The sequence below is a fragment of the Equus asinus genome, chromosome 26, assembly GCF_041296235.1.
Source record: "Equus asinus isolate D_3611 breed Donkey chromosome 26, EquAss-T2T_v2, whole genome shotgun sequence".
NCBI classification, from domain to species: Eukaryota; Metazoa; Chordata; class Mammalia; order Perissodactyla; family Equidae; genus Equus; species Equus asinus.
Genome location: NC_091815.1, coordinates 34186913 through 34201949, shown reverse-complemented (window position 1 = coordinate 34201949; position 15037 = coordinate 34186913). Strand labels below are relative to the sequence as shown.

The 15037-nt window shown below is 51.9% G+C and overlaps 1 protein-coding gene and 1 long non-coding RNA gene across 8 annotated transcripts; one reads left to right on the top strand and one right to left on the bottom strand.

Annotated features, from left to right (window-relative positions):
- The first annotated feature begins 2517 nt into the window (after positions 1-2517).
- On the top strand, positions 2518-12351 carry IZUMO2 (IZUMO family member 2). Of its 3 annotated transcripts, XM_044758887.2 has the most exons (7): positions 2518-2753; positions 3623-3697; positions 6188-6274; positions 6419-6439; positions 7345-7425; positions 9734-9860; positions 12242-12351. In XM_044758887.2, exons 1-7 carry the CDS (start codon positions 2525-2527, stop codon positions 12282-12284), a joined length of 663 nt encoding a protein of 220 aa, XP_044614822.1. In that variant the 5' UTR covers positions 2518-2524; the 3' UTR covers positions 12285-12351. The 3 variants fall into 3 exon arrangements, with proteins under 3 accessions (XP_044614822.1, XP_070355027.1, XP_044614825.1); XM_070498926.1 differs by lacking the exons at positions 6188-6274; positions 6419-6439 and having other exon boundaries at positions 9763-9860; XM_044758890.2 differs by lacking the exons at positions 6188-6274; positions 6419-6439.
- Positions 4966-6900, bottom strand: LOC123281046 (uncharacterized). Of its 5 annotated transcripts, none has more exons than XR_006520264.2 (4): positions 6731-6899; positions 6398-6610; positions 5962-6198; positions 4966-5237 (listed from the first exon to the last, which is right to left on the bottom strand). It is a non-coding gene; the product is annotated as an uncharacterized lncRNA (long non-coding RNA). The 5 variants fall into 5 exon arrangements; XR_011498545.1 differs by having other exon boundaries at positions 4967-5190; positions 5962-6251; positions 6731-6900; XR_006520263.2 differs by having other exon boundaries at positions 4968-5190; positions 5962-6216; positions 6731-6898.
- Positions 12352-15037: the final 2686 nt, after the last annotated feature.

Sequence of the window (15037 nt, the reverse complement as noted above, 5' to 3'; positions counted from 1 at the left end):
CGAGAGTCGACTCCTCATCCAGTTCACTCGGTCCGGTTTAGACCACTGACTCATCCACTGGGCCTGCACGAATGCCCCATAGGTGACACTTTGACGTCAGGGAAGCTGAAAACTCTGCCCTCAGATCATGCTAACGCCACCACCTTGTGAGCATGCGTCCTATGAGGAGCCATGAGGCTTGACTACGCCTGCACAGATCATCAAGGACCTCACTTCTCCTCTCCTCCAACCATCTATCTCCACGCTTCAGACCATCCTGCCCCTTTATCCCATAATACCCCTAATCCCCATATTCAGGAGGCAGATTTGAGACTTGTTCTCCTGTCTCCTCACTCAGCTGCCTTGTGAATAAACCCTTTCTCTGCTGGAAACTCGTCGTCTGGGTGATTCGCATGCTGTGTGGCGGGCACGACGAACGTGGCTTGGTTACCCTGAGTGTGCGTTTGACCACTCTGGACACTCCATGTCCCTCACATAAGTGGACTCACACAGGGTCTGTCTTTTTGTGACTGGCTGATTCCACTCAGCACAATGACTCAGGGTCCGTCCACGTAGGAGCGTGTGTCAGAATTTCCTTCCTTTTTAAGACTGAATAATATCCTATGGTGTACACGTACCACATTTTGTTTATCCGCTCATTAGCCGATGGACACTTGGGTTGCTTCTGTGTTGCAGTTTTTGTGAATAACGCTGCTATGAACAGGGGCGCACAAATGTCTCTTTGAGTCCCTGCTTTCAATTCTTTTCGGCATAAACTCAGAAGCAGAATTGACGGATCTTATGTTAATCCTATTTTTAATTTATCTGAGGAAGCGCCATACTGTTTCCACAGCAGCTGGACCATTTTATATTCCCATCAAGAACGCACAAGGGTTCCAATTCTTCCACATCCTCCCCAACACTTGTTATTTTGTTTTGTTTTGTTTTGAGGAAGATTAGCCCTGAGCTAACATCTGCTGCCAATCCTCCTCTTTTTGCTGAGGAAGACTGGCCCTGAGCTAACATCCGTGCCCATCTTCCTCTACTTTATATGTGGGACGCCTGCCACAGCATGGCTTGACAAGCGGTGCCATGTCCACACCAGGGATCCGAACTGGCAAACCCCAGGTCGCTGAAGCAGAACGTGCAAACTTAACCACTGCGCCACAGGGATGGCCCCTATTTTTCATTTTTTGATGCTAGCCATCCTAATGGGTTTGAGGTGGCATCTCATTGTGTTTCCTTCTTGTTTTTTTAACATTGGCACCCGAGCTAACATCTGTTGCCAATCTCCTCTTTCTCCTCCTCCTTCTTCTTCTTCTCCCCAAAGCCCCCCAGGACATAGTTGTATATTCTAGTTGCAGGTCCTGCTGGCTCTGCTACGTGGGACGCCGCCTCAGCATGGCTTGGGTGCTAGGTCCTCGCCCAGGGTCCAAACCCACAAAACTCCGGGTTGCCGAAGTGGAGCACGAGAACTTAACCACTCAGCCACCAGGCTGCCCCTCGTGGTTTTGATCGCATTTCCCTAGTGCTCAATGATGTTGAGCATTATTTTCATGGGCTTATTGGCCATTTGTACGTCTTCTCTGGAGAAATGTCTCTTCAAGACCTTTGCCCATTTTTAATCAAAATTAACGTTTAATTAATCTTTATACAATATATTATGTATATGCAGAGAGGTACAGCAAATGCAAAGTGTTAACAGGACATATTCGACTGTTTATTATAGCATTCTTGAAACTTTTCTCTCGACTTGAAGGTTTGCAAAGTAAAAATTCCAGGGGAAAAAAAACAAAGGACATTTCCCTCCCTGTGGATTCATTGAATTTGATATTTATTGAGCAGCTAGCACATGCCAGCCATTGGACTAAAGCAGGGAGCCCAACAGCCAAACCCCTGCCTGCCCTCAGGGTATTAGCCTGCCAGAAACTCTCTTCTCATATCACACTGCTTCTCTGCCTCCCAGCAGTTAATGCAGTTTGTCATTATCTTTTTCCTTCTTTCTTTCTCTCTCTCTTTTTTTTTTTTTTGGTGAGGAAGATTGGCCCTGAGCAAACATCTGTTGCCAGTCTTCCTCTTTTTGCTTGAGGAAGATTGTTGCTGAGCTAACATCCATGCCAATCTTCCTCTATTTTGTATGTGGGATGCCTCCACAGCATGGCTTGATGAGAGGTGTGTATGTCCGTGCCCAGGATCCAAACCTTCAAACTCCAGGTCGCTGAAGCAGAGCGTGTGAACTTAACCAGTAGCCCCAGAGGCCCCTGTCATGATCTTATTTACTAATCTGTTTACCAGGTTTTACCTTTCTCCTCCCACCCCAGCTAGACCACACCCCGCGAACCAGGACTGTGCCCAGCTCATTCAGCCTGTCCCCAGCGCCGGGCACGTGTCCTACACCCACACCTGGCACACAGGTGCGCAGCACCCCCCGCGCCTGCGCACAGCGTCTATCCCGGCCCCCGCCCTTCCCCGGGGGTCGGGGGTGGGGGGTGGGGGGTGGGGGCGGGGCTGCGGGTTCCCTCGGGGACGTCACAAAGGCCCTGCCATGCCTCCCGCCCTGGCCGTGCTGCTGCTCTGGGGCCTGCTGGCCCGCGGCCGGGGCTGCCTGCAGTGCGAGCCCGCCGCGCAGGAGGCGCTGAGCCAGCTGCGCGCGGCCCTGGGCCCCGAGCGCTTCCAGCACGAGCGGCTGCACGCGCGCGCGCAGGCCCTGATGCTGGGCATGGAGGGGCCTTTCTTCCGGGACTACGCGCTGAATGCGTTCGTGGGGAAAGTGGGTGCGTGCTGGGGCGGGGGGGGGCGGGGAGCAGGGGGCCAGCCCACGGGGATGGAGACCCCGGGGCAGCCTTAGGCTGGTGGGGGAGACAGGCCACGCCCCCATGACCGGGGGGCGGGGCCGGGAGGATGGGGGAGGCAGGCCACGCCCCCAGGACGGCGAGGGCGGGGCCGGGCACAGGATGGTGGAGGCGGGCCACGCCCCCAGGACGGCGAGGGCGGGGCCGGGCACAGGACGGTGGAGGCAGGCCACGCCCCCAGGGCGGCGAGGGCGGGGCCGGGCACAGGACGGTGGAGGCGGGCCACGCCCCCAGGACGGCGAGGGCGGGGCCGGGCACAGGATGGTGGAGGCAGGCCACGCCCCCAGGACGGCGAGGGCGGGGCCGGGCGCAGGAGGATGGGGAGGCAGGTCACGCCCCCAGGACGGCGAGGGCGGGGCCGGGCACAGGACGGTGGAGGCGGGCCACGCCCCCAGGACGGCGAGGGCGGGGCCGGGCACAGGACGGTGGAGGCGGGCCACGCCCCCAGGACGGCGAGGGCGGGGCCGGGCACAGGACGGTGGAGGCGGGCCACGCCCCCAGGACGGCGAGGGCGGGGCCGGGCACAGGATGGTGGAGGTGGGCCACGCCCCCAGGACGGGGAGGGGGGGCCGGGCACAGGATGGTGGAGGCAGGCCACGCCCCCAGGGCGGCGAGGGCGGGGCCGGGCGCTGGAGGATGGGGAGGCAGGCCACGCCCCCAGGACGGGGAGGGGGGGCCGGGCACAGGATGGTGGAGGCAGGCCACGCCCCCAGGGCGGCGAGGGGGGGCCGGGCGCACGAAGATGGGGCGGTCACGTGGCTCTCTAGCCTTTCCTCCCTCTCTGCCCCCAGGAATAGGCGACCTAGAACTTGTGGCGTCCTTTCTCAAGAATCAAACAAGCCACTTAATGTCTAGTTCTCTCAAAGGTAGGAGTCGAGAGACAAAGCCTCTCCCAGCCCTCTTTCCCCTCCTTCCTGCCCCCGGGGCCACCACGCCTCCTCTTGATAGATAAATAAAAGCAAGAGCGCGTACAGCCTTGACGGTGAGTCTGGCAGGGTTCTAAGTGCTTGGAAAAGTCGAGGAAAACCTACACACCATTTGTTAATGTTTCTCCACGTTAACATACTGCCACACTTGCTCTGTGTGCGTGTGTGTGAACCATTTGACAGTTGCTGGCAGACATCACAACACTTTAACCCTAAAATCTTCTGCAGGTGATCTCCTAACAAGGAAAGACATTCTCTTATGCAATGAGTGTAACTAGGAAATTTAACATCGGCTCCACACTGTCATTGCATATTCGGTCCTCATTCAAATATCCCCAATTGTCTCAATTGTGCCCTTCGTTGCTTGTTTTCTTTCAATCCTCGGTCTCTTCTGGGGTCACGCATTGCATTCAGTTGTCTTTCATGACCCTGATGTTTTGAAACAGCCCGAGCCAATCATTTTACAGACTATGATTATGTTATCGGGGAGGGTCAGTCACATCCTATGGAGCGTCTGTGTGACTGACCTTAGCTGCCCATCCTCCAGCCCCTCCAGAGGTGGAGCTGCTACCACGTGACCCAAGGCTCCTGAGTAAGGACACTCTTAACAGGCAGGATATTCCAAGGACTCAGAGGTCCCCTCCCAGGAGCCAGGCAAGAGTCAAACCTTCTTTGGGAATGTGCAGGGTTTGGACAACCCAGGCCTGCCGAGTTAGCCCTCCAGGGCACAATATCATATGCCCAGTGGGGACAAATACTATGGAGAAGATAATAAAGCAGGGACCAGGACCAGGGGGTAGGGCGCGCTGGGAGCAGAGTGGGGGTTGCAGTTTAAAACAGGGCAGCCAAGGACATCACTGAAAAATCAGCACGTGAGGGAAGACCTGAAGGAGAGGGGAGCAGCCGTGAGGGGTCTGCGGCAGAAGCTGCAGGCAGAAAGCTAGTGCACTCCCCGAGATGGGACAGCGACGGGCAGATTCACAGAACCTCAAGGAGGCTGGAGCGGAGAGAGGGAGAGATGTGGGAGATGAGGTCCTAGAGGGAAGGGGGTGCGCGTGGGTAGACGGGGGAGGGCCTTCTCGGCCACCGTGAGGTCCCGACTGGACCTCAGCGGGCAGTCTAGGCCCGTGATGGAAACGTGGGAGGCATCCGTGTGTACAGAACAGCACTGTCCAATGGAAATATGATGGAAGGCGCCAAGAGGAGTCATATATGTCATTTTAAATTTTCTAGGAGCCACGTTTTTTATTTATTTATTTATTTTATTTTATTTTATTTTATTCCTTTTTCTCCCCAAAGCCCCCCGGTACACAGTTGTATATTCTTAGTTGTGGGTCCTTCTAGTTGTGGCATGTGGGATGCCGCCTCAGCGTGGCTCGATGAGTGGTGCCATGTCTGCGCCCAGGATTCGAATCGATGAAACACTGGGCTGCCTGCAGCGGAGCGCGCAAACTTAATCACTCGGCCACAGGGCGAGCCCCTAGGAGACACGTTTTTTAAAAGGTGAACAGATGAAATTGATTTTAATATATTTCACTTAACCCAATACCTAAAATATGACCATTTCAACATGCAATCAATGTGAAAATTATTAAGCTATTTTACAGTTATTTTTTTATACCATGTCCTCATAATCCAGCAAATATATATACATATATATATATATATATATATTTTAAAGATGGTCTGTATGCATTGTAACTTTTTTTAATTTAAAAACATTTTTTTTTGGTGAGGAAGATTGGCCCTGAGCTAACATCTGTTGCCAATCTTCCTATTTTTGCTTGAGGAAGATTGTTGCTGAGCTAACATCTATGCCAATCTTCCTCTATTTTATGTGGGATGCTGCCACAGCATGGCTTGACGAGTGGTGCTATGTCCACGCCCGGGATCCAAACCTGCGAACCCCGGGCCACCAAAGCGGAGCACGCGAACTTAACCACTACAGCACCAGCCGGCCCCTCCAGCATGTTTTATATGAACAGCACATCTCAGTTCAGACCAGCCCGTTCTGCATGCTCAGTAGCCATGTATGGCTGGAGGCTGCCATGTTGGACAGTGTAGGTCTAGGCAATATAAAAATATTTCGTGAGGCTGGATGAAGTCATGAGGGAGGGAGGGTAGACAGAGAAAAGAAGAGGAGGGAAGGGCAGATCAGAGGACAGGAGAGGAGAGGTGATCAAGTCACTCCTTCTACCACTTACCAGATGAGGAAACTGAGGCCAGGAGAGGGTGGTTTAGCCTGGGGCCGCACAGTGGAGGCAGGACCTCCCAGGTCATAGATTCGCCTCTTGGACCCTGACTAATACCTCGTCTTGGTCACTCCTGGCGCATGATAAAGAGCTTCCTCATTCCTTCTCTTTGAAGCTGCAGACGGGCTGGGCTTGCGGGGGGCCTCCCACCCCACCGGGATCTCCTTCTCTCCTCCAGATGGGCCCCTGCTGGAAGAGCTCGTGGCTCTTAGGGAGAGGGTAATCAAGGAACTGAAGAAAGCCTTGAGGTCGTATGAATTAAAAGGTGCATGGTTCAGCTGCCCCGCCTCTCCCCCACACTCCCTTTTCGCCTTTCCCAGACTCGCTCCTCCCTCCCTCTCCTTTCCTCTTCCCAAGAAACTCTCAAATAACTCCCAACTTAGCTCACCTCAGCTCTTTTCTCTTGCAGCCTGCGATCGCAAAATTTGCCGTGAGTCCTAGATTTATTGTCTGTCTGTCCCTCCCTTGTCTACCCTCCTACACCTCTTTGCTCTGTCTCCCCCCGGGTTGTCACGCCTCCTCCATCTGGTGGTTCCCCCACCCCAAAGCTATAGTACCGATGGATAGCTGACGTCTGAGGGCTGGTGAAAGTGGTTGCAACCTGCAAAAAAAGTATTAGGGGGATGTTGTCAGGATAGGATGGGCTATGCCATCGTAACAGATAACGCGCCCCCCATCTTACTGGTTTCAGAAAAGAAGGGTTTATTTATTTCTCTCTTACCCAAATTCCATTGAGAGGTGAACACTTCTTCCAAGGGGTGACTCAGGGATCCGGGCTGCACCCGTTGCTATGGCTTCTAAACTGGCTTCAGAAGAGAGAGAAAATAGAGAACCCCGTAGGGTCTTTTAAGGCCAAGCCTGGAGCTGGCCCGCATGCCTTTGCCCACTTTCCATTGGCCAGAACTCGGTCACATGGTTGCAACCTAACTGCAAAGCAGCCTGGGAAATGTAGTCTTCCTGTGTGACAGGAAGCGGAGGAGACCGTCCAGTGAGCATCTAGCAGGTCTATGCCACAGGGAGCTGCAAAGTAGGAATAGAGCAGTGCAAACTTTCTGTTTGGAGACGTATAATTAATTTCATTAATCAAATATCTCCAAACAGACAGTTGAGTCAACTGGGCAACTGCAACTCAATTCAACTCTTCAGTGATTATATAAAAATTATTTTTAACGTGAATCGTCCGTGCATTTTGGTCCACTTGCTCTGCTGCTCGTGGGACCTCCAAATTCGGGAGGACTGAGGGACTCCATCTTCTTCTTCCCCTTCTGCCTTTCTGCCCCTTGCTGGTCCTCTGATATCTTCCCTCATCCCGCTTCTCCGTGTCCCCTTGTCCAGGCTTGCAAAAGGAAGAGGTCTTAGACTGTTTACATTGCCAGAAGATCAGTCCCAAGTGTATCAAAAAGAAGTACTGTTTTGGTAAGCTCCGGGGGGTGGGGGGAGACGCGGGGCAGATGCGTGAGAGATGAAGACAGCCGTGTCCCAGTGGATGTGGGTTTTGAGGTCTCCCACATGCAGCCTTGAGTCCTGCCCTAAACGCTTGCTAACAATGTGGCCCAGAAGTTGCCTCCTCGTTCTGAAATTCACTTTCCCCCTCTCATTAAATAGGAAGACTCCTCTGTCACTTTACAATGCCGTGTAACTTTACATGGCAGGGGCTAGAAAAACATTTTCTTTTTAACCAGTGCCCTACCATTCCAGGGAGTCTGGAAGGATGTGCTGAATTCACTCATTTATTCAGAAATTTTTAAATATGTATATCCTTACAGGAGGGAGAATAGTACAATGAACCCCCACATATCCATCGAGATTGAATTGTTATGCTGGAGTTTTTCATGTGCTGTTCCCTCTCTCCTCACACTGTTCCTCTCACTCCCTCATGTCAAGAAAGTCTCAAAGTTCATCTCCTCAGAGAGGACCCCCCTGACCATACTCTCGAAAGTAGCACTTTCCATCAAATTGTGTTGACAATGAACATTCCTCCCCCGTGGCTTCACTTATTTATTGCCACAGTATTCTGAAAGAAATCTGGCGTTGTGAGATTTCACCCATACATAGTGTGGACCTCTAAAAATAAGGAATTTCCTACATCACCACGATGCCATTCCCATGCCCAACAAACCTAAGGACAATTCTCCAAGAACAAATAATTCCAGCTTCCCTAATTGTCCCCAGAATAGCTTCCACAGCCGATTCATTCAAACCAGGCTCCGAGGAGAGGACTTCTCACGTCATTCAACTGCTTGGCTTTCCCACTTCTTCTTCTCCTTTTTTTAATCTAGGAGACTTTCTCTCTCGGTTTTCCCTCCCATGGCATTGATTAGTTGAAAAGAAGAGATTCATCTATTTGCTCCCTTAAGATGCTGTTTAACTACAGCAAATATTTTCGGCACGCTGGAATGTCCCTAACTGAGGACCAGCAGAATGGGAGACAGTTGTCTCCCGGATCCCGCATTTTAATGGGGTGAAGGCTTAGACTAGGGTTTCTTGGCACCATTGACATGTGGGGCTGCGTCATCCTGTGCGATGGGGACCGTCCCGTGTGCTGTAGGATGCTTAGCAGCACCCCCTCCCCTCCACCCAGTAGATGCCAGTAGTACCACACCCCAAAGTCAGGACAATCATCTCCAGTCTCCAGACCTTTCCAAATGCCCCCTGGGGAACAAAATTGTCCCCAGCTGAGAACCACGGTTAGATGATAATTACGTGAACAAATACATGGATTAATTCCAGATAGCAATAGTGCTGTAATGAAAACGAAGCAGAACGGTCTAATAGAAGGTGCCCAGGGTGGGGGTGGGGGGGGGTGCTTCAGAGAGTGCAGGTGACAGGCGTCTCTGAGGAAGTGATGTTTGAGATCTAAAGGAAGCGAGGGAACAGTGTGAAGGACAGAGGGAACAGCAGGTGCAAAGATCCAATAGGGTTGAGCAACAAGAAGGACGCTAGTGTGGCCAGAGACGAGTGGATGAAGCGGAGGGTGGTAGGGGAGCAAGTCACATGGTGAGCAGATCGTGCAGGTCCTGGTAGACCATGGTGAGGACCTGGGCCCTTATTCTGAACGAATCGAGAGCCACGGGAAGAGGGTCGTAGGCGGACGTAGGTGTTAGCATGCGCCCTCTGGCGGCCATATGGGGAACTGTAGGGTGGCGAGGAGGAGGCAGCCCCGTGAGAGGAGCGACAGTGGAGGCTGGACCAGGCGGACCGGATTCTGGATAGATTTTGAAGGTCGAGCCAAGAGGCTTTGCTGACAGAAGGGAAGAGCTGGGGGAAGGGGCGAGTGGAAGATGCAGAATGCAAGGCCACGTTCAAGGCCACCAGCTAGGATGCAGGCTAGCTTTCCATCTTGCCTGAGATCGTCAGCGTTTTGCATCCTCCTCTCATATTCATGGGCAGTTGAACCACCCAAGTCCTCCCCCCCAACCCCCCCGTCCGATGAGATGCACGTAGCGCTGGGCTCTTGACTGTCACTGTTGACGTGCTGTGTAGACCTCAGGTGCCGTGAGGGCGGGGATGTTTGCACAGCAGTGTCCCGAGCGCCTAGAACGGAGCCCGGGACATATAATTTGAGGAAAGGATGCACCGAGAGTCAGACCCCAGGAGAGGGAGGGGCCACGTAGGGAGGAGGGAGCGAGAGGCCCAGGCTGCTGAGTGAGCAGGTGGGTGGGTGCAAGGCCAAGGAAGGGTGGTGACCTGGAGGTGGGGGCTATCCCCTCCACCCCCCCCCAAGTCGACGGGCAGCCCCGCATGACCCTGCAGTACCAGAAGGCGAGCGGATACTGGCGGAATCAGGCCCTGTTTGGCACCATCACGTCCGTGTGTCTGGCTGTCTTCCTCTTCGGGATCATCGTGGCTTCGTGAGTCGTCCCTGCCCGCTCTTGAGACCCCCCCCACCACTGCCCCACTGGGCCCCTCAAAACTGGCACTGCCCTCGATCGGTCACTCCTCCCCCGTCACTTGATGTCTCTGCCTCCCTCTGTCTCTTTTTCTCTCTCCCTCTTTTTCCTCTGTCTCTCCTTCCCCCTCTCCATCTCTTTTCTCTCTCTCATCTCTATCTCTCTGTCCATCTCTCTATCTCTCTCATCCCCTCTTCCCCTCATCCCTGGACCACATTACGTCTTTCTCGGGTCCTCAGCACTTTTGCCTTTGTGAGTCTCCTCCTCCATAAAAAAATACTACAAAAAAACAAACAAAAAAAAAGGGCGGGGGGAGCCGGCCCCGTGGCCGAGTGGTTAAGTGCGCATGCTCCACTCCGGTGGCCCAGGGTTTCACCAGCTCGGATCCTGGGCGCGGACATGGCACTGCTCATCAGGCCATGCTGAGGCGGCGTCCCACATGCCACAACTAGAAGGACCCACAACTAAAATGTACAACTATGTACTGGGGGGATTTGGGGAGAAAAAGCAGAAGAAGAAGAAAAAAAGATTGGCAACAGTTGTCAGCTTGGGTGCCAATCTTTTAAAAAAAATACTACAAATTATACTTTGTGAATGTGCTCATATGAAGAGAGACGGAATCCAAGCTGGATACATTATTATATATTCTTCAGCAGCAGCAGCAGCACTGTTACATTAATTTATCTTCTTCTTCTTTTCAAAGTATTTAAAAGGAAAACATCTCATGGGCCCTGAGGGGCGAAGTCGGCCTCACCTCCTCTGAGCGTTCTGTCGGGTCCCCTCCGCTCTCTTCCTCTCTGAAACTCTCCCCATCTCTCTGCCTCTCCCGCTGGGCTTTCTCCTCCCCTCGTCTGTCCCGTCCCAATTCTGCCATCTCCTCCTGCCCCTCCCTTACCCACAGGTGAATCTGTGTCCCTCAGTCTCTCTCTGCCTCTGTCTCTCCCCGTCTCTGGGTTTCTGACTCCCACCCAGCACCCCGCAGACTCTCTCCCTGTCTGTCAGCCCCTCTCTGCATCTTTGAATCTCCGCTGCCGCCGCCTCCCTTCCCCTCCTGCCTCCTCTCTCTTCCTCCAGCACCTTCCCCACAGCTCACCCTCCTCCTCCCACGTGTTTGAACGTCTCTCCCTGTCTTCACCCGGTCTTCATTTCACTCTCGCTCTGTCTTCCCCTCTCCCGTCTCTGGATTTCCCTTTTTGTCTTCAGTTCTGCTTCTCTCTCCCTCAGCCTCTTGCCTGAGTTTGGTGTCATCTCTCCATCTCTATATTGCAGGACCCTCTCCCTGTATCTCCATTTCCTGTGGCTTCTCTAACCAATGACCACAAACTGAGTGGCTTAAGGAATTTCATTCTCTCAGAGTTCTGGGGGCCAGAAGTCCAAAGCCAAGGGGTTGTCAGGGTTGGTTCCTTCTGGGGGTTCTGAGAGAAAATCCATTCCATACCTGTCTCCTACCTTCTTTTGGCTGCTGGCATCCTTGGCTGGTGGTTTCTGTCCAATCTCTGCTTCCGTCTTCACATGGCTTTTTCCTCCATGTCTGTGTCTCAGATCTCCCTCCCCTTTCACCTATAAGGACACCAGTCTTTGAATGTAGGGTCCAACCTCAGCCTAAATCCAGAGTGATCTCATCTTACCTTAATTACATCTGCAAAGACCCTATTTCCAAATAAGGTCATCATGGGTACTGGAGATTAGAACTTGAATAGATCTTTTGGCAGGACACAGTTCAACCCAGTACACTGGCTTCTCTCTTTTCCTCATTTCTCTCTTTCTGTCTTTCCCTTCTCTTTGAGTCTCTCTCCCTGTGTCTGTGTCTCTCAGAGTCCCTTCCTGTCTTTTTCCACTCTTTGTGTGTGTGTGTGAAGAAGATGCACTTTGAGCTAACATCCGTTGCAAATGCTCCTCTTTTTTTTTTTTTTTTTTTTTACTTGAGGAAGACTAGCCCTGAGCTAGCATCCATGCCAATCTTCCTCTACTTTGTATGTGGGATGCCTCCACAGCATAGATGATGAGTGGAGTAGGTCCACACCCGGGATCCAAACCTGAACCTGGGCCACCAAAGTGGAGCACGCAGAACTTTAACTACTTGGCCATGGGGCTGGCCCCTTCCCGCTCTTTCTGTTTCCAAATTTCACCCTCACTCCCAGTCCCAATTTTTCTCTCCTCTCGCCTCATGTGCCAACACTGATTGGCTGAGGACCCTAGACATTTGCCCAGAGACCCGTGATGTCACTGGCTGAGCCAAATAAGGCCAATGATTGGAGGGAAGTTTTGGGGGGGGGGTGTCGGTTGATCTGGAAGAGCCTGAAGTTCTCTTTCTAACCTCCAGGCTTTTTCTCTCTGACCAGGGCGATGACGTACAGGCAAAACCGAAAACTCCTGCTGCGCTAGGGCAGTGGTTTGGGAATTTGTAAGGGGAAAGGGAAAGAAATCTAATAAAGTCTATGACAAATTCCTAAATGTCTCCATCAGTTTCTGGAGGACCCCCCCCCCACCAATTGGTGTCCAGCTCTGGACACTGGACTGGGCGCTCCTCAAGTATTGGGACCAGGTCTCACCCCTCTGTAGACACCAGTTACCTTAATTCAAAGTAGAAGTGATTTGGACCCTCTAGAGGGATGGACAACCTACAGTGAGGGCTGGAAGGACCATTCCTACCTCAGGGGGGAATGCATCTCAAAGGAGATGATGCCATGGTGAGACCCTCCAGGACGGTCAGGCAGAGGAACAGCAGTGGTCCATGTGAAGAAAACAGGTTTCCCCCCTTATCTGAACTCTTACATTTTCACCTCTATGTTCCTGAATCGATTCTGTGGAAACTTTAGCTAAATTGGAGTCGGGAAGGCCTGTAGGGGGAGCTCTCACACCCTATGACACATCAGTCAATTAGTCCGAACCGGAAGAGACAGAGCTTGCATCTTTGGCAAGAAGTAAGGAAGATTTCCTTCCACGCTGGCAACAGCTCAGCCAATGAGAAAGCCCGCAGCTCAGCCAATGAGAAACCCCGCAGCTCAGCCAATGAGAAACACCACAGCTCAGCCAATGAGAAACCCCACAGCCCAGCCAATGAAAAGCCAGTTGCTGCCCTGAACTGCTACTTTTCCCCAATGGACTTCCATTTAGAATGTCCTGTCCCTACTCCCCCTTTTTCTCTATAAAGGCAGCTCCCCTCCTTTTTTTCCCCTCTGGATTTGCCTATGGTTTGCCACAGCATGCGTGTCTTGAATTGCAATTCTTTTGGCTATTCCCAAATAAATTCATTTTGAGGTAAAAATAACAGACAAATTTGCTTTTTAAGTTGACAGTTCAGATATATTTTCATGTAAATCTTTTGCTGTCTGAACTCTTGCTGCTCGCTAGCCCGAAGCAGGAGGCAAACAGGTTTGGATAACATGGTATCCTTCTGTTTCTGGACCTGCTGGCAGAACTGTTGCTGTCTCATTCAAGATTCGGATAAATGAGGATCTTTGGGAGGAAAGATGGGGGTTGATAAGACAGGCTGAATTTAGCTGAAGATTCAGCACCTGGCACTATACTTGACCCAGAGCAGATACTCCGTAAATATTTGTTGAATAAATGAGAGTGGTGGTGTTGGAGGGGGAAATCCTACCAAGTCAGTATTGATCCACACACTGAAGGGCTTTAAATGCCAGGGAAAGGAACTTGGTGGTTTTCCCCAGGGTCTGGGGTTGAAACCTCAAATATCTTCTGGGTCCCAGTAGATAAAGTAGACAAATGCAAGTCTCATTCATAGAGGATAGAAAATACTCAGCCCCATCCTATTGCCGTCATGGTGAAATAACAGATCCAGTGTTTTCAGATGTTCAGATTTTTAAAGCGAATCCAGAAATTCAAATTTTTTAATGTGAAATCTCTCGATAAGTAGTGTGGACAACTGATGTTTCCAAATACTAAAGACCAACTCAAGACACGTTTTGCCACTATTGTGAGGTGAAGGGGAAACATCTGGGGCTGGGTATTGCCTATGTATTTTATATTGGCGGGAGTTTAGCAAAGCAAAGTTTGGGTGTTGATGGATCCCGCAGGAGTCTCTAATTAACTACATTTCCCAGAATCCTCTGCCTCCCGCAAAAGCGTCCGTTGCCACAGATACTGTCCTTCCAGTCTAGTTAAAGGTAGGAGGGTGTGCGCGTAAAACTCGACTTCTGATTGGCCGAAACCTTGACTTCCTCGTTCCAGCCACCCGTTGCCAAGATACCAGTTTTCGCACATGCGTAGTAGAGCGCGCTTTGAATGGGGCGGTTTTGAAGATGTGAAGCCGAGGCTCCAACCTCTGAAACAGACCCAGCGCCAACCGAGAGGATTCTGTAAATGATAGTGTTGGCTTCCCCCATGCGCAGGCGCATTTCCTTGGATGCGGCAGACGCTGGTTGCCTTGGCTACGGCGCTCCTGGGGCGCATGACGTCACCGACACCTGCTCGCCGGCCGGGGGCGGGGCTTCTGCAGACGCGTCAAAGATGCTCCAGCTCATGCTCGCTCTTTAAGCTGGTGGCCGGCCCGAAGCTTACTCTGCGAAAGGCTCTAGCTTGGAGGTCGCAAGCTAGGGGCCTCAAAATGCTTTTTGCTTGGGTAGTAGTGTTAATTGGGGTTTTTAAATGTCTTCACGCTCCAGCTCGAGCTACTGCCTTAACTTCCTGGGAATTTCCTGGGAGCAATGCACAATAGACAGATAATTAAATTGTGCATAATTGATAGTGTGATAAGATCTCGCGGAAAACGCAGAGTCTGGGGCGGGAGAGACAGACGGTCACCAAATAATTACAATATAACAATTGCTATAATGTCGGCGCTAGGGTGCTGGGACGTTCCTGTGGGAACCCGGGGCTGGGGGGAGGGGAGGGAGTTGCCATCTCCAGCTGGGCTGAGTGGGAATAAGGGAAAGTTTCCTACAGGAATGGCTGTAAGATCTTGTTCTTGCAAGAAAAATAGGAGTTTTCCCAAAGACGTAGAGGAGAAAGGACATTCTGGACAGAGGGAACAGCAAATTCAAAGGTCAAGAGGTGGGAACTACTAACTTGTTTTTAATAATGCTGATAGCAAGCACGTAGGTGGTGTTTTCTTTTATATTCTGTTCTCATGGCTTTACTTATCAACCTATTCGAATCTCATAACCCAACGAAGA

Bases quoted from the DNA above. Each gene is read 5' to 3' on its own strand.
- IZUMO2 (XM_044758887.2), top strand. From the start codon at position 2,525: ATGCCTCCCGCCCTGGCCGTGCTGCTGCTCTGGGGCCTGCTGGCCCGC. The intron at 6,440-7,344 runs GTGAGTCCTAGA...CCCCTTGTCCAG, and splicing joins CTGCGATCGCAAAATTTGCC to GCTTGCAAAAGGAAGAGGTC. The intron at 7,426-9,733 runs GTAAGCTCCGGG...CCCCCCCCCAAG, and splicing joins CAAAAAGAAGTACTGTTTTG to TCGACGGGCAGCCCCGCATG.